This window comes from Schistocerca americana, chromosome X, assembly GCF_021461395.2.
Source record: "Schistocerca americana isolate TAMUIC-IGC-003095 chromosome X, iqSchAmer2.1, whole genome shotgun sequence".
NCBI lineage: Eukaryota > Metazoa > Arthropoda > Insecta > Orthoptera > Acrididae > Schistocerca > Schistocerca americana.
This window is the reverse complement of record NC_060130.1, coordinates 314,241,271-314,266,309: the sequence shown is the minus strand read 5'-3', so window position 1 is coordinate 314,266,309 and position 25,039 is coordinate 314,241,271. Positions and strand designations below refer to the sequence as shown.

At 40.4% G+C, this 25,039-nt stretch overlaps 1 protein-coding gene across 1 annotated transcript in view; it reads right to left on the bottom strand.

The window, feature by feature from the left end:
* The window catches only part of LOC124555989 (KICSTOR complex protein SZT2-like), a 332,080-nt gene that overhangs the window by 231,136 nt on the left and 75,905 nt on the right, over positions 1–25,039 (bottom strand). Inside the window, exons 7-9 of the mRNA XM_047130034.1 lie at positions 11,558–11,932; positions 11,230–11,356; positions 5,888–6,094 (exon numbers count right to left, since the gene is read on the bottom strand). Coding sequence (XP_046985990.1) covers positions 5,888–6,094; positions 11,230–11,356; positions 11,558–11,932 — 709 coding nt within the window. The remainder of the gene's footprint in view (positions 1–5,887; positions 6,095–11,229; positions 11,357–11,557; positions 11,933–25,039) is intronic.

Sequence of the window (25,039 nt, the reverse complement as noted above, 5' to 3'; positions counted from 1 at the left end):
TTCCTCCATATCCAGCAATATCTTTTCTGTCATCTGAGCTCTTTTTTTATTTCTGATTATTAATTTTCTGGGTCAACCTACCATTATGTGAACAGAAATGTATTTTGTGAATATTTTCTAGCTTTATTATCTAACTCAATAGATATGTTTGGCTTAAACATATGAGGATGTAGTTTCAAGTCATTAACTCAGAAAAGGTAGCATCGATAATCATGTTAATAACATATAAAGTTGTGCTATGCATGTATTAATAGAATACACTCACTTTTTAAGTAAAAAAGTAATTTACTTCAAAAAAAGATTTAGAGAGGATAACTATCGATCATTCAGGATACAGAAAGTGTAGTGTGCATCTATTCAATTCTTTGGGCAAGATACATTGTTAAATTCTTCAACTCAATTGCATAAAAATGGTAATTTTAGAATTTTGCCCCGCTTAGATAAATTTCTGCAAACACATATGAATGCTTCTGTAAGATACAAGTGTTAACATTTGGTTGATTGATCATATTTATCTTTCATAAGATCTGGTTAGATGCAACCCGATAAATGACATGATTTTTACATATCAACTTTTTTCATCAGTTTATTAGTTACTAGTGTCCCAAAAACTCTCCTCACATATTAAATAATTACTGCCATTCAATAACTGCAATACAAGATATGATAAATCTAGGATTTAACTCTGAATCTTTCTCCATGTCAGCCATTTACCTACGAAACAAACTGTCTATTAAGTTACATCTCATCCCAAAAAATACACTATTCAAAAAGAGATTAAAGCTATTCCTGTTATCACTGGCATAGCTTCCATGTCTGAATATCACAGTGGTCTTCCTCCTGCCTGACAGTGAATCAGTCTCTCTGTCACATTATCAACACTCCTGAAATTCTCTTCAGCCCTATCTCTTTCTGATTCTTTTCTTCCCTTTCTGCTTGTCCTTTTAACATTGTGCAATTCTTTTTCACTCTTCTCCAAACCAGGTGTTTCTTTCTGTGAATGTGATTGTTTTGGTAATGTTACCATGCTTTTACATTAATATATCATTTCACTCATTTAACAGCTAAATCATATTTTGAGAAATTTGCTTAATAGAATGATAATAGGACTAACATTACATTATTAACCCATGCATACTACAAAGGGTACTTGGAAAGTTATGCAATATGACACAACAATAAGTCACAGGAGGCTGATTGTTGCTGTGTTCTGAGAATACTTCATACTTGCATTCTAGCCCCTGTGCCAAGTCTGTGAACACAGTCGTTCACTAGCAGGGTTAGTTTGAAGTGTTTGCTATGGCATTGTGGTCAGGAAGTGAGATTCAGGCAGTTTTGTGGTACAACTTCACACAAGGTTTAAACATAGACCAGTGCTTTGAAGAAATGCCTTTTGCACTCGGTGATGTGTGTCCATAACGTACAACTATATTCAGGTGGTACAGAGAATTCCAAAGAGGAAATTTCATTTTAGAAGACACTAAGACGATGGGAAGTCCACAATAATTAGTTACAGAGGAAAACATTGATACTGTGAGGAAAATGCTAGAGAAGACAGGCGAGTGACTGATAAGCAGACAGAGGATACCTTAGGGCTAAATGCACCAGCAGTTCATTTTATTCTGCATGGTCATTTGCAAGTAAAAAAACTTTGTTTTATCTGTGTGCCACATCAACTGATAGAAGATCAGATGATATGATGTGTGACTTGGTGCCGGGAAATGGTAACAAAGTTTTCTAAGAGATAATCTCAGTTTGTGATAACATCATGACAGGTGACGAGACTTGGCTGTACTATTATGATGTGCCAAATAAGACTCAAAACGAAGTTTGGGTCTTTGAAGATGACAACACATCCATAGCTTCAGTAAAGAAGAAAATGATAGCTGTTCTTTTCAAACTGAGTGGAACTGTGGAACATGTTTTGGACACATAGACGACAGTCATAGCTAAGTGGTACACTGAGCAGTGCCTGCCCAAGTCATCAATCTTCACTCCCTACAGAAACTTGGTAGAACTGGTTTAGGGATTGGTTTCAGAGGATGGAGAAGTGTATTCAGTGTGGTGGAAATTACTTCAAAAATAAATAAATAAAGCTGTACTGAAAAGCTTTCCTAGTACCCTATGAACTACTACCACTACTACTACTACTACTACTACTACCACCACCACCACCACCACCACTGCAGTACTACGCACATTCCAGTGTTAACTTTAAATAAAATCTCTAGGGCTATCTGATGTAATAAAACTGGTTATCGTGAAATAGAATGCACTAACTAATTCTGAATAATATGAAATGACTGATTCCCAAGTTAAAGACTCAAAACCCAGAAATCCACTACCATATAGCTATACGAAAATGTATAAATCTCAACATATATATACACTTTATGCAATCATTATGATTATTATGGACTTCTTAGCAAGATAAGCAACGATAAAGAATTATTTGTACTTTAATTTTGTAATGTATGTTCCAAGGATGATTTTGCATGAATAGATGGATATTTGTTAGTATTTTCTTTGCTACATGTTGTTATAAGTAAATCTTTGTTCTTGTTCGGTATGAGTATGAAGTACAAGTCATGTACGTGCTGAGTTAGTGTGGAGGTTGAACTTATTTGTATTGTGAAGTGAAATAATGAAAAATATATCTATTAAACAAAAGAAACTCAACCAGTGTTCATATCATTTACGAAAATGAAACCGAGCATCATCTAGACCTGTATATCAAGTTGCATTCTAGAATCTAGCATGGACATGGATTACAAGCCTACAACTTTCAACAACAACAAAGAACAATAATAAAAGATGAGTACTCTGGAAACAGTTTATTTAAATTCTACCATTGCTACCTCTCTCTGCAGTGTGTCAATATCTCAGCGTGCCAAGTGCTGTGAAATTGTGACCAGCTGCCCAAATTTAAACTTGCTGCAAATTTAATGAATTGACTTTGGGTTATAAGAGGGTGCACATATCAGAATGACACTTTGAAGGACCTATTCTTGCCTAGTAAAATAAACACATACAGTAAATATACAAATAAATAAATACCAACACAGATGATACTATTGTGTTTAGAACTATTCCCTTCACTTTCACACTCTCTCTTGGGCTGACATTTTCCACATAATCTGTGTAAGAGATGCTATTGCTTCTCTTCCAAGAGCCCAATTCCAGAGGGAGGCTTTGGTTCTACCACATATAGCTAATACTACCAACAGTTAGCAATTAAATAACACATTTTGTGTTTCTCATTACATTCATGCTCCACAACTCATGGTTCAGTTAAGGTATGACACACTTAACCTGATCAATCTTGTGGTTCACATTATCTGCACTTTTGCTGTTTGATGAAAAGAGTAACTTGAAAATATTTTTTTATTGTAGCATTTAAATGAGCATTTAGTGAGTCTTGTATCTGCAAATATTTTGTTTTCTTTAGAAAGATTATGAGATGCCATTTCTCATAATCTTATTTTAGCTTTTGAATCATATTTTTAATAGAGATTTTAAGACTAAAACTGAGTTTTCATGCTGAGTGATGCAGAAGATATAAAGTATCTTTCAATCACACATTGACATAATTTTCCAGATACAAATTCTTGTCAAGCAAAGATTAATGACTATATACCAGTTTAGAACACACTTAACAGCTGTTGTGACACAATGTACTGTATTTTCATCATTAGCATATTGTATTTCCATCATCAAGACAAGACAGGCTTTGGTATTAAGTTAATAAATTTAGCCTCAACATTACTGTTATTTTATGGTGGAGACATTATTCTGAAAGCTTAAGACAGAGAAAAATGGATGGACTGTGGCAAAATGCATTAGGGAATTGTTTTAACAGTTTAATGTTGCAATAATAGTGATGATATTACAGACTGAAAATTAGTGCAGGTTTGGATAAGAGTGGGAACAGGAATGAATATTGTAAGCTTACTCAGGGTTCTATCTGTAGAGGTTGAGGGAAACCATGGCACACCTAAATTTGCATGACCAAATAAGGATCTGAACCACCATCCTCCTGGATGTGAGTCAAGTATCTTAGCACTGTGTCACCTTGCTCAAACATTAATGAACACATGAAGTGGACAATTTCCATAGGGTGTTATTTTGTGAAGTTACATTTTGTTTCCTTAAATTTCACCATAGTATTGTTCAGTACTCACAAACTGAGAATCAATAATTCTGAACAGAACTATCCAGATATCAGAAACATATTAATATGCTGTCAGTAGTACAAGGGTAAGTCAATTATTATCCGCAAAGTAGTTATAAAATTTTATTGTAATCAAATAGGAAACTTACAAGAATCCCATTTTTCGATATAGTCTCCTTGCGTTTCAATGCACTTGGTCCATTGTTTTACAAGCTTCCCGATGCTCTCATAAAAGAAGGTTCTCAGTTGAGCTGTGAGCCAGGAATGCACCGCTTCTTTCACTGCTTCAGCCGAGGCAAATTGACAGCCTCTTAATGCCTGTTTGTGTGGACCAAACAAGTGATAGTCAGAAGGGGCAAGATTTGGACTATATGGAGGATGATCCAATACTTCAAATTTGAGTTTCTGAAGCATTTCAGCGGTGTGGGCACAGTATGCAGATGGGCATTGTCGTGCAACAACACAATATCTTTTGACAGCAATCCTTGGCGTTTCCTTCAAATTGCAGGCTTGAGCCTGGCAGTAAGCATCTCACTGTAACATACACTGTATATTGTTGTGCCCCTTTCCCCATAATGTTCCAGTACCGGACCCTATGCAGCCTAAAAAAATCTAAGCACCAATTTTCCAGCGGACGGTTCGGTCTTGAACTTTTTCTTTCACAGCGAATTGGGATGTTTCCATTACATACTCTGCCATTTACTCTCCGGCTTGTAATGATGGACCCATGTTTTGTCACCAGTAATGATCCTGTCTAAGAAGTTGTCCCCTTCGTTACCATAGCAGTCCAAATGTTTTTCACAGATGTCCAAGCGTATTTTTTTATGCAACTGTGCGAGTTGTTTTGGGACCCATCTTGCACAAACTTTATGAAACCCAAGTCTGTTGTGGATGATTTTATAGGCAGAACTGTGACTAATTTGCGGATGATGTGCCACTTCGTCAATAGATAATCATCTGTCTAAGAGAATCATTTCACATGAATGCTCAATGGTTTCTTCATTTGTGGTGGTAAATGGTCGTCCGGCTCCTTCATCGTGCGTAACACTTGTGCAACCATTTTGGAATTTTTTAATCCCTTCATAGGCACTGTATCGAAAGTCTTCGATGAATTTTGGCCCCTGATACACATTCCGAACACAAAAATCGGATCACTGAACTTTGCTCTTCTTTGGTGCAAATAGACAGCGAAGCAGCCATGATTAACAGCATGGCAGTGATAATGAAACTAACCTGGCAGCTTGAAAATTGCAAAGATATAACAACAAATAAACAAGGCATGCGTCATCAACGTAAAACGACAGTACTACCAAAATAAACAAAAATATAACTAAATTGCACATAATAATTGACTTACCCTCGTATAAAAGGGACCCAAGGAAGATTATAGAAATGTGAATATATAATGCTAAACAGAAATGGGAAGTAATAAGATCTATTCCCATGTCTTGTATCACTTCAAGTTATTTTACAAATAATAATTTTTTAAAAAAATTGTAAAATTTCTAGATGGTCTCATCATTATGTCTTCCCGCCATCTCATCCAGGCCAAAATCAGGAATTGTCATTTGTGGCGGAATATCAGTTACATTCAAAAATATGTCTGTGAATTTAGAAACACACTCCGTGGACTTTGGCTTCAGTAAACACAAAATATAATAAATGAAGCTGAAGTGGAAAATTATGTTATTTGAAAACAAGAAGTGAAGTACTTACTTATGCATGTTGGCAAAGTTGTAACTGTGCAGCTTCCAGAGCTACCCTTAGCATGAATAGTGCAGGTCAAATGAAGGAACAATGGTGGTGCTTCATCTGATATGTCATCATCTTCTATATCACTGATACTATCAGAGTCCATGTTAGAGAGAAGCGATGTTCGGGCATCATCTGGAGTTTGAAGAGGGTGAGCCTCCCAGCCAGTCACTTATGATCAGAAATGAAACAAAAAATAAAGTATTAAATGTAAATTGTAAAATCAGTCCTTTTGCTAATTTTACAAAAAGTTCACTTCAGTGCTGTGTCCATCAGTGCCAATCCTGAACATTACACGATTGCTTTCCTTCTTAGTGTATTATCCCCAAATCTTATCCTGATGAAACATTTTTTTATGGAAACAGTTGACACTTCAAGACTTCACAATAACACTTTTGCTTCACTATGTACACAGTACAATCAGGAAGAAACCCACATCTAGAGTAGTTATACAACCAATATCTAATGATTCTAAGTATGGTTACAATAGTTTATCAGTCCAGAAAACAGGACTGTGCTTTGTATTTTATGTTCCTGTGCTTAAAAAAATTTTACACCTTTTTCTTTGTACACAAATAAGATGTAAAAAACAAGAGCAATAAAACAATACACAAAGCATTACAGTAAGTATCTTTATGAAACAAAAGTTCACAGTAACTAACTAAATTAAAGCAAATAAAAAAAAACTGCAATAAAATACTGACAGCATCTTCACATCTAAAATTAATATTAAATCACAGAATTTGATTTTGTATTTTTTTCCTCTTTCTTTGATTAAAATAATATTAGTTAACAGTACAATAATTTCCATTGCTATACAGAGTAAGCTAGTTAAACTGAAACTGAAATGACTGTAAATAATTATTAACTATTCCCAGTAAATACCTTTTATAACAACAGTGTGCATGACATTGCCAAATTCTGATATTTGAATACCAGTGTTAACAAGTTTTGCTTCTTAGACTTTGCTGTGATTGTGACAGGAAGGATTTTGTGCAACCTCTCCAATTCTTGTCTAGTTTCCTCACGAGAGGGCCTCACTAACCTTCCGATTACCATCCCTGTAACATTCACTCCTGTTCTTGCTACACAATTGATAGTGTACCCCACAACTCACTAACCTATAACAAGTGGTACACTTCTCACTCACTGTCAGATTTCACAGTATCTTTAAACAAGATGCAAGGAAATAATAGGAAACATAATGCAAAAAATCACATTATAGCCTACCAGCTATGCGTCCAACTTATGTCATTAAACCAAACGAGGTGGCACAGTGGTTAGCACACTGGACTCGCATTCGGGAGGCCGAAAGTTCAGACCTGCGACTGGCCATCCTGATTTAGGTTTTCATGATTTCCCTAAATCGCTTCATGTAAATACTAGGATGGTTCCTTTAAAAGAGCACAGCCAGTTTCCTTCCCCATCCTTCCAAAATCCAAGCTTGTGCTCTGTCTCTAATGACCTCATTGTCAACAAGATGTTAAACACTAAGCTCCTCATCATCTCATTAAAAATGTGATAGCTTTGTAAGAGTATGTTGCTTAGCCTTCCTTAGATATAGAACAACAAATGTAAACCAAGTGAGCACTTGCTATACAAATGATCTACAAACAGAACATTAACTCAAAAAATATGGAGTAAGAAAATATATTTTCTTAATGTTGGTCTACTATGTAACAAATTTCAAATAAAAGATCTTCTCAGATTGTGCGGTACTGAAAGAACAACTGAACACTTGAAACAGTACTTATCTGTGGCAAGTGGCCCACACAGTGATGACTTACAATGGTCTACAAGTGGAAGTGAAAACACACATAATTTTGCACGCCACGTAATTTCCACTTGCACAGGAGATGAGAACAGTGTTTAAAGCAATAACCACATTGCTGTACAACCAAGTAATTGTACGTACAACCCCAGTTGTCAATTGCACTATGGACCCCAGAAAATTAAAAATTTTTATTGCCTTCCTATTTTGCTTTCAGTACTTCGTCATTCCAGTGAGCTACATGTGCACCTGCATGCATATTGAATTGACAGATTGAACCCCAAGGGTAGTACAGAGCCATACTGAGATGCTGCATAGTCCAGCACACTTTGAACAATAAATCAAGCAGTTTAAGAGACAGGACATGTGACTACCTCCTGCATCTGCCTACAGAGACACACTTCTAAATCTTATCCATTGAGTTCTAGATCTCCTACAGGGCAGATGGCTTAGGCCATCTTCCCCTGCTCTCTTGCAAGCTAGTCATGCTACAGAGGAGGCAGTTTTATGCTGTCTGTGCCTACCTCAGTGCCTTTTCATTATTCCACAGTTGCCCTGAAAAATCACTATTCTTTTTAAACAATTTAGAAGTAAAGGTGGTCACTCACTGAACCAAATAGCAGAAGTGTTGAGTCATCGACAGGCACACAAAAAAGACAAAACAAACTTGCAAGCTTTTGGAATAAACACTAGAGTGTACACACACACACACACACACACACACACACACACACACACACACACACACCGTAGGCGTTGACTTAATGCTTCTGCATTGCTGGTAGTCTCCCTTATTCTCAGATTATTTACATTCTACCAGAATGCTCCTTACTGTACTTTTTCACCTCTTTTTTTCCCATCCAGCCACCCATCCCATTGCCCATGAGACAGGCGTATGGAATATCTTCTTGTAGGATCCCTTTTATCCACAACTACTCCACATTTTCTTGGTTTGTATGCCTTTCATTCGTACTAACACTCCACTTCTTCCATGCGACTCACATCCCACTCGTGTCATGCTGTACAATACCCCTAGTTACACTATTAAACAGAAACTGTTTGAAGAAGATACACAAAATTCAAAGTAATGGAAATTTTCAGAACAGTTGCTGTTGCTAGGTATATATTTCATTTCCATTTGTGTTGTGGTTGTCATTTAATATCATATGTCTTTTTTATATATGCTATTTATTTGTTTGTTAATTGGATGTGCATGCAGAACCAACACAATAGTGTTTATTACCCATTTACTTGATAGTAATATCAATTTGCGACAAAGCAAGCTGGGATATTTTTACTTCCCCTCTTGTTTTGCCATCTGCCTCCTTAAAATTAATTTTCCTCACTTTAAACTAATTACCATTAACAAATGTGAATATAATTTGCATTTTCATAAAAGAGAAAGGTTGGTTCTCAGTTTTAAAGCATGTATGTAATTGAGTTTCCAATTTTTTTTGGCTATTCCTAGTTAGTATCTTTCATTATAGGGTGAAATCAGTAATTGTTTCGTAACTTAAATTCTATTGTTGACATATCAAAAAATATAAATTCTGAACTAATTATAAACATTTGGAGGACAAACTAATAGTATTCATAGAGTATTTATTTGGTTCTATTGGAAAACATGTTAGCAAAGTCAGCCCTTAATTAATTCTAAAGTTATTAACAGTTCTGTCAAAACTATTGTTTGCATAACTATATTTGTTAATTTCTCGATTTAAACCAATAATTCGGCCTAACTGTTCTAGTGGAACAAACCATTAAACCAATCTTTCGAAGTATTCAGTTAATTTGATGAAGTAAGTTTGAATTGTAATTTCTGTAAATTTCACTTTGAACAATGTGTAGTTTCAGTACCTATTATTGTGAGGACATGTAAGGACCTGATTTTTGGTCACGAGACAGTCAGTCCACAGCTGAATTTCAGACGAGGAACCTGTGTTGGTTAGAATGACAACAATGCATCAACTTAACAGTGCAATAAGTTTTACACCAATAGGCCATGTGTTAAAGCAATGACAGTGTCTGTTGCATACGTACCTGATTATTCCAAAAGAACTGTGAATTATGTGGTTATGTTTTTACTGCTCGTAGATGTTCAACAGTAAACTACTGCAGCAGTATGTGGATGAAATTTCCTGGCAGATTAAAACTGTGTGCCCGACCGAGACTTGAACTCGGGACCTTTGCCTTTCGCGGGCAAGTGCTCTACCATCTGAGCTACCGAAGCACGACTCGCGCCCGGTCTCACAGCTCTACTTCTGCCAGTATCTCGTCTCCTACCTTCCAAACTTTACAGAAGCTCTCCTGCGAACCTTTGCAGAACTAGCACTCCTGAAAGAAAGGATACTGCGGAGACATGGCTTAGCCACAGCCTGGGGGATGTTTCCAGAATGATATTTTCACTCTGCAGCGGAGTGTGCGCTGATATGAAACTTCCTGGCAGATTAAAACTGTATGCCCGACCGAGACTCGAACTCGGGACCTTTGCCTTTCGCGGGCAAGTGCTCTACCATCTGAGCTACCGAAGCACGACTCACGCTCGGTCTCACAGCTCTACTTCTGCCAGTATCTCGTCTCCTACCTTCCAAACTTTACAGAAGCTCTCCTGCAAACCTTTGCAGAACTAGCATGATGACTCCATATGTGCAAATGCTCACATTAAATTCACTAATCACCAATGCTACCTCCACTACATGATCTGCTGCACTAACTACATCAGTCCATTACATACAGCCTGGCCATAAGGGAGGTATCACAGACTGCTCAAAAGTCATTATGCACCAAAGATGACTGTAGTAAACTGGTCCAAATGTTAGCCACTCCTATCACTTTATTTCAATTTTTGGTGAAATTTAGTATCTTCCCAAATGGATTTCATTCAAGTTCACACCAGCTGTTGACCCCTAAAAATTTAAATTAAGAGTTTGATTTTTCTGTAATCTTCCTCAATAATGTTAGAACACATATGAAAGATATCAATGGACAGTTCATTGTCGGTCCCGTATTTAATATGAGCTACTGTTGTGTCATACGATCTTTTAAAAAAAAGTAACAAACAAAATTAGACATATAAGAAGGAATGTTTGATCATCTTAGTTTTTCTAACTTTCACTAACATGCCCTTCCCAATACTTTCCTGCTTAATGCCCAAAACAGCATACGTCAGGTGTACCATAAATGTCACACAGAATATAGAGATTGTTACTGACTGTGAGAATTCTAAAAAAAATATTTTGGTACAATCTAGTACAGAAATTGTTACAGATAAAAATGAAACCGTATATGTTCCAGTACTCTACATTGTGCAGAACACAGTATGTGTGAAACTGAGAGTGTAACATCATGCAAAAGCTATTGAGGAACTGCTATCACACTGGAAATAACTACAATACACAAGAATGCAACTCCATGCCTACTTCCATGGAAAGCATTTTACATTAATCTGGAACTGAGGAATGATCACAGAGGAATTTGAGGGGAACGTGTACACAATATCTTTAAATTTGTTCAAATAATTTTCTGTGAGAAATACCTGGTATTCCACAGTGCTGTGGCTGAAATTCCACCAACTCTGAATTGAAAGTCTCAACATCTGCAGCATCTCCAGTTTCAGTTTTCCTGATCTCTCCTTCAATTTCAATGTCATATGAGCCCATATCCTGCAATTAATTTCAAAATACAAAGAGGCTCTATATTACAAATGATTTATATAGAATTTATGATATGAGTAATAAACAGAATTTGTCAATGAAATTAAGAACCATAGCATATGTTAACCAATAAAAAATGTAAAAACTTTTATCCAGTATTACAAAACAAAAGTGTGAAAAGTAGCATCATAATTAAAATTATACACATACCATATGTATCTTTTCCCAGTCTGGATCACAAAAGTAATACTCCTGGTGTGAGGGAACAGGTTTGAAGTACACCCTCAAAATGTTCTTAAATTTTTGTTTGATCATATTATGCAACTGTTTCAGTTCTTTGCATATTGCGGACTCCTGTAGTTTTGACAATGGCAGCATTAAAACATTTTCTACTCTTGTTTCTAATTTAAGTGTTTCAGTTGCTTCCTGAAGTTGTTCTGCAGATGTTTCATCTTTATTTGTGTCACATAATGCATCTGGTTTTGGCTGTTTCTTTTCATCACTGTCAGTGTTTGATATTATTTCCACAACGATCACATCTTTCTGACTGTTCATTTGAATGTCCTTGAGGTGACCACATGCAGTCTGAAAATGGGAAAAAATGTTTATTATTAAAAGCACTACAAAATTTGGGATGAAATATTATTACATATCTGGGGATAGTTTATTACTCATAAATTAACAGATTTGTTCAATAACCGATCAGAAAGTAGAAACGGCTATATACTTTACCTCCAGTCCTTCATCAGAGCTAACAACTGAACACACATACAGAACTATTCTCTCTCTCTCTCTCTCTCTCTCTCTCTCTCTCTCTCTCTCTCTCTCTCTCTCTCTCTCTGTGTGTGTGTGTGTGGGGGGGGGGGGGGGGGGGGAGGGGTTGTTTAAGTTTTTAAAGACTGAAGGTAAGTTTATTATATTTCTAAAATATCTATGAAGATATGTGAGATGTGAGGTGTCAAGCTGACTGACTACAGCCAACCAGCCAACAGGGAAAAAACTGATATTTTATTAAATAGATAGTGTAATACTACACAAAGCTGCTCCTTAACAAGGAAACTGAAAATCAGCTCTAATCTATCTGTTGTGCTCTTATGAAATAAGGACAGTATTTATTTGCTACAGCATTGCCATCAATGAAAATCAGTAACATTACATCATTTACAACAAAGTACTTGCTACGACCAAACTCTGTAAGCAGTAATCTGCAGAACACCAGCAATTTTAAATTCATACTGAAATCTTGCAACCTCAAATTCATACCAAGAACCTAAAACTTCAAACGTGATTCAAGTTGTTACACCCCTGGATAGTATCCCTGGCGGACACTAAAAATTTATGCAAGATCTACCTTGGCAGCTCCTGGATGTCAAATCACCTGTCTAAATTACTAGCAGACTGCTCACTAGGGAGAAATGCTGAGCAAATTGTGGCAAACATGGAAGCTATCACAGCATAGGGAAATGACAGAGTGCTCAAGTCTGAAAGTGAAGCACAATGACATCACACAAGCCAAGAGATACCATCATACTAGTGACAAAGCAGAGTGTCGTAAGGAAGTTTAGATACAATGCAACAACAGGTATACAGGTATACAGGTGCTGAGTGCTGAGCCAGAGCCTCTGACAGGTGAAGCTGCAAAAGTTTGAAGTTGCTAGGAGAGCTGACAGCAAATGAAAACCAGGACACATGACGTCATTGCCATCTCCACCAACGAGTGGTCTATTACCAGCAATGCCACTAAGACAACATAGAATACCAACATGGGAATAATGCTTCAGTGTACAAGAACCCATATCAAGTTCTGAAGTGTTTGTTAGCAATAATGAAACTATTTATTAACCAGCAGCTAGCTGATGGTATTATTGAATATAGTGACAGTCCCCGGGGGGGCACTCATAATTTTGGTCCTGATAAGGTCAGCAGATGGCACTAAAAATATAGATTTTGCTGTGACTGCCAATACCTCACAATGCATGAACAATCATCAATGCATATCCAATACCAAATATAACAGAGACTTTTGACAACTGAGGTCGGAGTAACTATTTCTCCACAATGGATTTGAAAAGTGGATATCATCAAATAGTAGTAGTGCCAGAAGATCGGCCAAATAAAGCTTTTTCCATCCCACAGGCTATTTGCAATATCGTTGAATGCCACTTGGGCTCAAGAATGCACCTGCCACTTTTCAGAGATTATTGGACTGTCTACTTACGGGATTGAAACCAAAACATGGTTGATCTATCTGGACAACATAATAGTGCTTTCAGAGGACATGGAAGAGCATGTAGGAAGGTTGGAGGAAGTATTAAAAAGACTGAGAACAGCACAACTAATGCTAAGCATCAATAAATGTTATTTTTCAGCAATAGAAGTAAATTATACTGGACATATGATTAGTAAGAAAGGTGTGAGAACAGATCAATGTTCAGTTCAGAAATTTCTTCCAATGAAGACAGTTAAACACTTGCAGAGTTTCATCGGTCTCTGTAATTATTATCTCCGATTAGTAAAGGACTTTGCTGAAATTGCCAGACCTTTGAACTGTATGTTACAGAAAGAAGCAAAATTTGAATGACCTACCCAATGTCAGATGGCATTTGATGCTTTAAGATGAGCATTGACATCAGACCCAGTTTTGACATTCCCCACTTTTGAAACAGAATTTATTCTCTTTTGCGATGCAAGTAATATGGCTCTGGAGGGTTTTACTACGACAGAATATAGATGGTAAAGTGTGTCCTGTAGCATACAAATCCCAACTGAACAAAGCACAGCAAAATTATTCCATGACTATGAAAGAGATGCTAGCAGTAATCTATATTATTGTGTACTTTTGCTGTTATTTATATGGCCAAAGGTTTAAGGTAGTGACAGAGCACACTTCTCTTAAGTAGTTATTAGAACCGAAGGACCCTTGCAGCAGATTAACAAGGTGGGAACTCCGTTTAAGTCAATTTGATTATGAGGTAATACACAAGCCACAGAAAAGGCATAGTAATGCCAAGAGTTTGAGTAGCAAAATTGCTGTTCTACAAACACTGGGCAGGAACATTGCTGAATGGCAAAAGTTTGAAGCTGCTGATCCTGACTATCAAAAATTCAAATTGCAACCTTAGTTCATGATGCACGATGTCTTGCTGTGCAGAACAACAAAGTACGGATTGCGAGTGGTAATACCCACAGATTTCCAGAATGAAGTCTTGGCACGCACAAGCACATGACCACATGTTGTCAGGCTATCATGGACGAAGGGTAATTGATAGATGAATTGTTGAAAAACATTGATGGAGCACTAGAAAACAAGATGTCGAGTAGTACATCAGGAAATGCGTACCTTGTGTGCAACAAGCTATCTTAGCCACCAGCCGAGTCCATTACAACTTCCACCAGAAGCATCTAAACCATTTGAAATACTTGGGATGGACATTTTGGAGCCATTTAATACAAGACCAATAGGAAGCAAATACATATCGATGATAATTGACCCTTTCTGATGTTATATAGTAATTTTTGCAATTCCTGACCAAAAAGCAAGTATAGTTACTCAAGCATTAGTAAATAATTGGTTGCTCACATTTGGCATCCCGGACATGCTAATTACAGATCAGGGTACCAAATTCATGTCTGATCTGATGAAGCAACTGTGTCTATTGCTCCAAATCTGCAAGCTGCAAACAAGCCCCTTCCATCCTCCAGCCAATGGGAGAATAGAGATGGTTCATTGCATAATTTTGAAGATGTTGAGCTATTACATTAGCAGTAATCATGAAAACTGGGACATATATTTAAATTTTGTAACTGCGGCGTACAGTTCTAAAGTCCGACGGCTACTGCTCTTTCACCATATGAGGTAATATAATGGAGAAAAATGCTTTCGTCTTTCAAAGTGATTAAGCCAAAGCTTGGCTCCAATGCTGAATCAGTAAAAAAGTTGCTAAGAAATTATGAGACAATTGCCAACAAGTAAAACATGCAAATACAAAAGCCCTAGACTGACAAGAAGAGATAGGACAATGCATAGGGGAATTATTTCAGTATAGGGTTGGCCAATGGATATTAGTGCCGAATCCATAGACATCAAAAGGCGAAACAAGGTAAATCCTGACCCAATACCATGGACCATACCAAGTAGTGGAAATGACGTTGCCTGTCAATGTTAAAATACAGGTGCCAATAAAGACTTCGATTATTCACGTGGGACGTACTAAGTCTTTCAACGGAACTGTCAGTGCATTTCCACAGATACCAGCAGCATCTACAGTACTGAATATGAAACCTCATGGAACAAAGGAAGAAACATATGACTGATGACCAGAGTATGTCTAAAATGCCTTCCAGTCTTGGGCCATGTCAGCAGATAAAGATTCGAGATTGTTGTTTGCCTAAATTTCACTTCGTTTGTTCTTGTGCAGATTATTAGCAAGTCATCCAGTTTTATTCTGTTCTATTTATAACATGTTTTAAAGTTTTTTTTTCCATTGTAGAGGAATCAATACAATGAGGGTTTTGTATACGGGAGCTGAGTAATTTTGTCTGGGTAATTGCACCTTCTGAAGGGAGAAGCAGACAGTGATAAAGTTTCCTTTCTCTGTGGTCACATACCAAAATGGGTACAGGTATGGGCCAAAGATGTATTAATAATTTCAGAGCAAAGAGATGACTATGTTCTAATGTCGCTGGACGACCAACATAAACCCCAGAGGAAGTGTTACAAACTGCCCAAGTACAACAATACAGACTGGTATACAGGCATATGACGTCCAGTTATTCCTGGGAAAAACTGAAGCAAGTTAATGTCAGAGGGATGTGTTAATGTGATATCTGCATTTCCAGAGAATATGTACTCCCTGGGTATCCTCAATTTTTTTTACTAGAAGTAGTCATAGTAAACTGTTATGAACACAGGATGATGATGATGATGATGATGTTTGGTTTGCTGGGTGCTCAACTGCACGGTTATCAGCGCCCATACAAATTACCAGCCTCTGCTCAGTCCAATCTTGCCACTTTCAAGAATGATGAGGAAATGATTAGGACAACACAAACAGCCAGTCATCTCGAGACAGGTGAAAATCCCTGACCCCTCCAGGAATCGAACCCAGGACCCCGTGCTCAGGATGAACACAGGAAACCATCAGGTATGAATAGAGTGGAATTACAGGATAGTGGAATACTAATAAACAGTATGACCTAGGACTTAGCAGGCATGACATTTTATCTACCAGTTATGATCACTGGTATGACCACATTTAAGATGGAACACCCTCATGTTGTAATGGCCCAAGAAGCTGCTAAAGGTGCTGCTTACCCAAGATTTAACCTTCCTAAATAATACCCTGAATCCAGACAGTATACACTCAATAAACGAACTAGCAGCAATGCAAAAAGGGAGAATTACAGCCAAACAAATGTTCCTGCACATACAGGAATACCACGATAGACAACCTGACCGTAAGCACGACACCTACCAGTACTGTAGTGGTTCTGATTGCGATTTGTGTACGCTACTTCTGTTTTAAACAAAAGTCAGTGTACCACTCAGATTTACCTGTGCACCAAATATCTATTCATTGGTTGGTAAATAAGGCTCAGACACAGTAAGTCAATTATGTGTAAACTAATAGATGAACCAGTAAGTATGTGAATAATTGTGGCAGTGTGTAAGAAATAATTGTATGATAATGAAAAAGTAACTAAAGCAGTGTACTGTGTAACTACTGGTGCAAAATATGTAGCATTAAATTGTTTTGTACACTCGAAACTGACCAATTTGAGACAAATTTTCTGAAAGAAGGGGGAGATATTACGTCCCTCGATAGTATCCCCAGCTGACATTAAAAATTCATTCAAGATCTACCTTGGCAGCTCCTGGAAGCCAAACTGCCTTGGTCAATGACCAGTAGACTGCTAGCTAGGGGGAAATGCTGAGCAAGTTGTGGCAAACACGGAAGCTGTCACAGCACAGGGGAATGACTGAGTGCTCAAGCCTGGAAATGAAGCATAATGACATCATGGAAGAAGCTAAGAGATATTTTCATACTAGAGACATGACAATGTGTCATAAGGCAGGCCAGGTACAATACAATAATAAGCATTCAGGTACAGAGCCAGCAGAGAAGAGCATCTGAAAGGTGAAGTTGCAAAAGTCTGAAGTCACTAGGAGAGCTGACAGTGAGGGAAAACGAGGACACATGATATCATAGCCATATCCACCACTGAAGAGCACAGGAAGTGTCAACATAAATACAACAAACGGCTCATTGCAGAGGGCTGATTGCCAACTGCCCAGTGAATAGTCTCAAGCCCTTGTATCAGTTGCCTCTATCCAGTGAGAGGGGATGATATGGAGATCGACCGTCAGCATGCCTAGCCATCTTTGATCGTCTATGGAACCTCAAGTCTGGCTGGAAGGACGGTGCCACTGCCACCTGCACTACCAGCTTCTGAGATAACATTGATGGGGTGCGGAGGCTGCCATCACCCTGCAGGTCTGCTGGAAGATTGACCGATTGACCTGCATGACCTGGACAGTGTGTGTCATCTGCCTTCAAGAGGGGGCACTGCTGCTGCGCATCCTATTCTTGTGGCAGACACTGATGCTGCCAGCGCCTGTCTCCTAAACAAGGGCTGGGAGCTGACCACTGTGAGTCAGCAATGCTTTAGGTGGACCTGGGGCCTGACTCCTGAGTGCAAATCTTTGACATAAACGAGTGCTCTTTTGAGATCGATACATAGAGCCAGGGGCCATTGCTCGATGGCCACCTTGTGACATAACAGCCACCACCTGATGCTCACTGGACTGGAGGTAGTGCAAGATAAGTACACACTAGTCTCCCAACACTGACAAGGAACTGCTCTGCTGGCCCGGCTGTGGTGGGATGCTTTGGAAGGCAATCCTGTATTACTGCCTAATAACTGTGTTATTGTCAATTATGTTTTCTTGGCACTCTCGAGTGTAACTAGGTCCTCACAACTGCATCCCACCCAGCTCTCTCTTGATGGCTGTACAAATATATAACTGAACTCTTATAAAGTTCATGATTTCATAAGCACAGTGATCTCAAAGAATTTCTCCATTAACTCACGATTATCTAAATTGTTCCACTCCGAAAATGCACTCTCAGTCACATCAGTTTACAAATTAATATACGATGTTCAGTTAACGAAGGAAACAAATTACCACAATACAGGCAACTCAAAATATGTTGAGAGTGACTTAACTGAACATATGTCATGGCATAATAAGACATGGAAATATGTACTATTTTTTTAAAAAAAGTCATTGGTTGCACAAAATTCTTTATGAACTTACTATAGAATATTGTGCAACCTATGACTGTTTTTCAACAGCAACAATAGAATGTTACTGTACCACTATGCCACAATGGAATGGAATGATTTTTATGGAAATATGTTTTCAGACAAAAAAAATTATGTTCCAGTTTAGAACAAATTTGAATTTTGCCGAACTGATATTTCAGTTTGGTGGAACAAAATCAATGTTAATAATCAGTGGGAATATCGATAGCAGCAATACAGCTCACACGATTATGTGTAAAACTTTTAATGATGATTTATAGAGAGTGAATTCCATATTGCAAAGTTGGCTATGGTTCAAATGGCTCTGAGCACTAATGGGACTTAACATCTATGGTCATCAGTCCCCTTTGCAAAGTTGCTCTCCGCATAACAAGTGCTGAATAGGGAACGTATCTCAAATGTGTCCTGTTGGGTTAGAAAACTGAGTTGATCAGCCCATGTTCTGAATTGTTTCTTGATCAATATAACTATAAATGAGATGAACTCTGTGTGGTGACGTGATGTCATTTGTTGGTTGGTTGGTTGGTTTAAAAGAGGGGGGAAGGACCAAACTGCCGTCAACAGTCCCACATTCCGATTAAAATAATTCCACAAGGGTGGGAGTAAAATAATTGAGACATACAAAACACAACTGGAAGAAAGGAGAAAACCACAAGAATGACAGAAGGGCAACAAACACTAAAATGGACAAAATCAGACAAGAAAACCACAGAGAGATGCAAGAAACATGTAGAAAAGATCAAAACAAGAGAGCAGATTACCATGGCTGGCTGACCATGAGAATAAAAAGGACAAGCCAGCCACTCTGCAACACATTAAAACCTCCACCCTAAAAGCAATAGGGTGGAGGACACAGAGGGACAAAGGACATGCATTAACACTTAGATCAAATGATAAAACCAACCCTCATGCATAAAACGTAAAACTACAGCTGCTTTTGAGGCATTGTCGCCCAACACTGAAGGTAGAGTGCTGGGAAAGTTAAACACCTGCTGCAGAGTGGCTAAAAGTGGACAGTCCAACAGTCCAGCAAGAAGTGGATGACCGTCATTTGTGAGCCTCAGCAACACCAAAGTGAGTCCTCCCGACGGAGGAGGCAACCATGCGTTAGTTACATACGGTCAATGTGGAGCCGGTAGAGGACAACTGATTTCCTACGAGAGACCGCATGGAAGACTTCCATACATTCAGTGTCTCCTTGATGACATGCAGTTTGTTATGCGTACTGTTATTCCATTCCATCTCCCAAAGCTGGAAAACGCTGTGGTGTAAGACAGAACGCAGGTCAGTTTCGAAGATGCCCATCTCCAGAAGCTCTTTCCGCATAGTCTGTTTGGCCAGCCTGTCGGCAAGTTTGTTACCTGGGATTCTGATGTGTCCTGGGGTCTGCACAAACACCACTGAACGATGGGACCATTCCAGGCCATAGATGGACTCCTGAATGGACGCTATAAAAGGATGGCGAGGGTAACACTGGTCGATAGCTTGTAGGCTGCTCAAGGAGTCAGTACACAGGAGAAATGACTCACTAGGGCATGAGCGGATGTGCTCAAGAGCACGAGATATAGCCACCAACTCTGCAGTGAAAACACTGAAGCCATCTGGCAAGGAGTGCTGTTCAATATGTCCTCAATGAACACACGCAAAACCTACATGACCATCAGCCATCGAGCTGTTGGTGTAAACCCCTTCATGGCCTGGTACACGTCGAGAGTCGAGAAGAAGGGATAGCAGAGAGCCACAAGGTTAACAGAGTCCTTAGGGCCATGTAAAAGGCCCAGAAGAATCTGCAGCCTAGGTGTACACCATGGAAGTGTACGTGAATGGACCTCAAGGAGAGGTGGTAATGGGAAGGATTCCAGTTCAGACAGAAGGCACCAGACGTGAATTGCAATCATAAGCCCTGACCTGGGCTGCCGATGCGGGAGATGAACCGCCATGGTTGGGAAAAGGAGATGGTAATTCGGATGCACAGGAGAACGTGTGTAAAGTAACTGGCAAGCAGTTGTGCGTGCCTAACCTTCAATGGAGGGACTCTGGCCTCCACCAGGACACTGGTCATCAAACTCGTGCTAAAAGCTCCCATTGCTAGGTGAACACCACAATGGTGCACTGGGTCGAGTAAATGCAATGCTGAGGGTGCCGCTGAATGGTAAACCAGACTGCCATAGTCAAGGCAGGATTGAATAAGGGCTCTGCAGAAACGCAGTAGCTTAGTGCGATCTAAGTTGGTGTTGCTCAGGCAGTGGAGAGGACTGAGGTGCTGCCAGCACTTCCGCTTACGCTGACGAAGGTGAGATAGCCAAGTCAATCGGGCATCAAAAACCAGTCCTAAGAATTGATATGTCTCCACTACAGTGAGTGGATCATCATTAAGTAAAGTTCTGGTCCTGGATGAACGGTGCAACGCTGACAGAAATGCATGAGACACGACTTCGCAGCTGAAAACTGGAAGCTGTGGGCTAGAGCCCATGACTGCGCCTTGTGAATGGCTCCCTGTTGGCGCCGCTCAGGAACACCAGCACTGGAGGAGCAGTATGACATGCAGAAGTCATCTGCACACAGAGAAGGTGAGTCCAACGGCCCTACAGCTGCTGCTAGACCGTTAATAGCCATTAAAAATAGAGACACACAAAATACAGAGCCCGGTGGAGTGCCATTCTTCTGAATACGGTGGGAACTATGGGAGGCACTGACTTGGACACTGAAATTACAGAGCAACAGGAAGTTTTGGATAAAACTCGGAAGCGGTGTCCGGACGACCCACTCATACAATGTGGCAACGATATGATGTCACCATGTTGTGTCGTATGCCTTACATAAGTCAAAAAAGACGGCAGCCAGATGTTGGTGTCTGGAAAAGGCTGTTCTGGTGGCAGACTTGACGGACACAAGATTATCAGTGGTAGAGTGACCATGGCAGAAGCCACCCTGACATGGAGCCAGTAGGCCATGTGACTCCAGGACCCAATCCAACCACTGACGCACCATACATTCCAGCAGTTTACAAAGAAAGTTGGTGAGGCTGATGGGCAGGTAGCTATCCACATAAAGAGGGTTTTGACCGGCTTTGAGCCAAAAATGATGGTACTCTCCTGCCATTGTGATGGAACGATACCATTGCACCAGATCCAGTTGAAGATGATGAGGAGATGTCACTTGTAGTCACACGAGAGATGATTAATCATCTGAATGTGGATCCGATCCAGTCGAAGAGCTGTGTCAGGGTAATGTGCAATGGCAATGAGGAGCGCCCACTCTGTAAATGGGGTGTTATAAGGTGCACTGTGGCGTGTAATGAACAAGAGGACTTTCCTTTCCATCCACTGTTTGAGGGTGCAAAAGGCTGGGGGGTAGTTCTCCAACACAGAGGCTCAAGCATAGTCCTCAGAAAAGTTCTTGGCAATCGCATTTGCGTCAGTAGATAACACGCCATTCATGTTAATTCCAGGGACACCTGTTGGGGTCTGGTACCCAAAAAGACGTCTGATCTTCGTCCAGACTTGGGAAGGTGATGTATGGCACCCAATGGTTGACACGTACCTATCCCAACACTCATGTTTCCATTGTTTTATAAGCTGGCGAACATGGGTATGCAGCCACTTAAAGGCTATTAGGTGCTCTAAGGAAAGGTGCTGCATATGTCACTGTAGAGCTTGCTGATGCTCTTTAAAGCCTCAGCAACTTCCGGCAACCACCAAGGGACTGTCTTTCACTGGGGGCACCCTAAAGAATGAGGGATCAAGTTTTCCACCACAGTAATGATCGTTGTAGTGACCTGTTCAACGACAACATCAATGGTACCATGTGGGGGAGATTCAGTGGTGACAGTAGAGGTGAAACTTCCTGGGCTGCCTTGTTTAAAGCCCATCTGGGTAGGTGTCTGTGGGTATGATGCCGTGGGAGTGACAGGAAGATGGGGAAGTGGTCATTACCACACCAGTGGATAGATGGGAGAAAGCCAGGGCTGCATACCGAGAGATCAATGGTCGAATATGTGCCATGTGCCACACTGAAATGTGTGGGGCCACCTGTATTAAAGTGGCAGAGGTCGAGTTGTGAGAGTAAATTTTCAACCTCCCTACCTCGGCCAGTAAGCATGACGCCACCCCACAAGGGATTATGCGCGTTAAAATCTCCCAAAAGTAGGAAAGGTTTAGGGAATTGATCAATCAGTGCAGCCAATACGTTCAAGGGTACTGCACCATCTGGAGGAAGATATAGATTGCAGACAGTTATTTCCTGCATCATCCTTATACTGACAGCCATAGTTTCAAGAGAGGTTTGAAGGGGCGCAGGTTCACTACCTACTGAGTTCAGGACATAGCCGCAAACTCCACCTGACACTTTATTACAGTCCCTTATAGCTGTGGAGGGCAGGGGTCCGCATTGCCAGGAACCACGTTTTCTGGAGGACAATGCAGAAAGCAGGTGTAAAGCTTAAGAAGTGCCATAGCTCAGCCAGGTGGTGGAAAAAACTGCTGAAATTCCACTGGAGGATTACATGATCGTGAGACTGGGGAGGCATGAAACACTCAATGAGGCAGTCTACACTTCAGGGTAACATGCTTCCACCAGATGAGTACCTGTGTGATCGACATTCATTGTGTCTGAGGGCCCAGCAAGATCTAGGTCCTCAGTGGATGCCAGAATCTCCACCTCATCCTCAGACACAGACCTTGTAGGCAGTGGCGGTGTGGGTGCCACCGCAGTGCCTTGGTTCTTGGGAGTCTTTTTCTATTTAGGTTTCTCTCACTGCTCTTTAGGTTTGTCTGGCTGGGAGGGCTTCATTGATTCAGTGAAGCACTACGACCAGCTACCTGTGGTTGCTTCAGCCACTGGCGGGTGTCAGCTTTGCCACTGGTAGGAACCTGGGAAAGGAGTGACCCAAGGGATCCCTTCCTGGTGAGAGGAGCCAATACGCTTCTCCAGCTGAGAAGTGGGGACTGGTGTCCCCGGTGGTTGGGGGCTGGGGGGAGGGGAGGGGGGGGAGGAGCGGGGTGTTGCTCCTGAAGTAGGTTGTGCAGGAGCAACAGGGAAGTGCCCCCCACCATCAAGGGGGCAGATGGAGTCTGATGGCTCTGAGAGCCAACTGTATGCGGCAGTACGGAAGATGGTAGAACTGTTGTCATAGTAGCGGCGTAGGTTGACGTCATATGCACAGGATGTAGCCTCTCACTTTTTCTCTTAGCCTCAGTGTACATCAGTCAGTCCAGGGTCTTGCATTCCATTATTTTTCTTTCTTTCTGGTAAATCCTGCAGTCTGGCGAGCAAGGTGAATGGTGTTCTCCGCAGTTGACAGAGATGGGGGGCAGGGCACAGGGAGTATTGGGGTGTGAAGGACATCCACAATCCCAACAGGTGGTGCTGGAAATACAGCGGGAAAACATATGGCTGAACTTCCAGCACTTAAAGCACCACATCAGGGGAGGGATATATGGCTTTATGTCATAGTGGTAGAGCATCACCTTGACCTTCTCAGGTATTATGTTACTCTCAAAGGCCAAGATGAAGGCACCGGTGGCAACCTGATTATCCCTCAGACCCCGGTGGACGCACCAGATGAGATGGACACCTTGCCACTCTAAATTGGCGTGCAGGTCATCGTCAGACTGCTAAAGAAGGTCCCTGTGAAATATGATACCCTGGACCATATATAAGCTCTTATGGGGCGTGATGGAAACAGAAACATCCGCCAGCTTGTCACAGGTGAGTAGTGCCCATGACTGGGCAGATGATGCTGTTTTGATCAAGGCCGACTCTGATCGCATTTTGGACAAGCCCTCCACCTCCTCAAACTTGTCCTCTAAATGTTCCACAAAAAGCTGAGGTTCTATTGACAAGAAAGATTCCCTATCAACTCTCCTACATACGAGGTACCAGGGTCAATAAGCTTCACTGCCATCCTTAGCCTGGCGTTCCTCCCATGGTGTGGCTGGAGAGGTGGGATTTCGGGCCATATTTCTTGGCATTAAAGTTAGACCTTGATCACTTAAAGACTGCTGGTGCTTGACCACCAGCAAGAGATGATGTATTACGCTTCATGGCGTGTCATCCAACCTGATGCCACCCACTCCATCCAGGGGCCCTCCCCATAGACGCCACCCAGCCGCAGCAAAGGCCACCTGGCAGGATGGCCATTGCCGGGAGTCCCTATACCCCAGGGAGGATGCGATAGGTCTCAGTGTATGATGGACACTATGCACCACGTAAGGCGCCCTTCCCCAATTGGTTCACTCTTCAGAAAAATTTTGAAAAATTAAGTTCAGACCCTACAGGGGATTCTCACATAACGTGTGAGACTCCTTTTAGTTGCCTCTTACGACAGTCAGGAATACCTCAGGCCTATACTAACCATTGGACCCA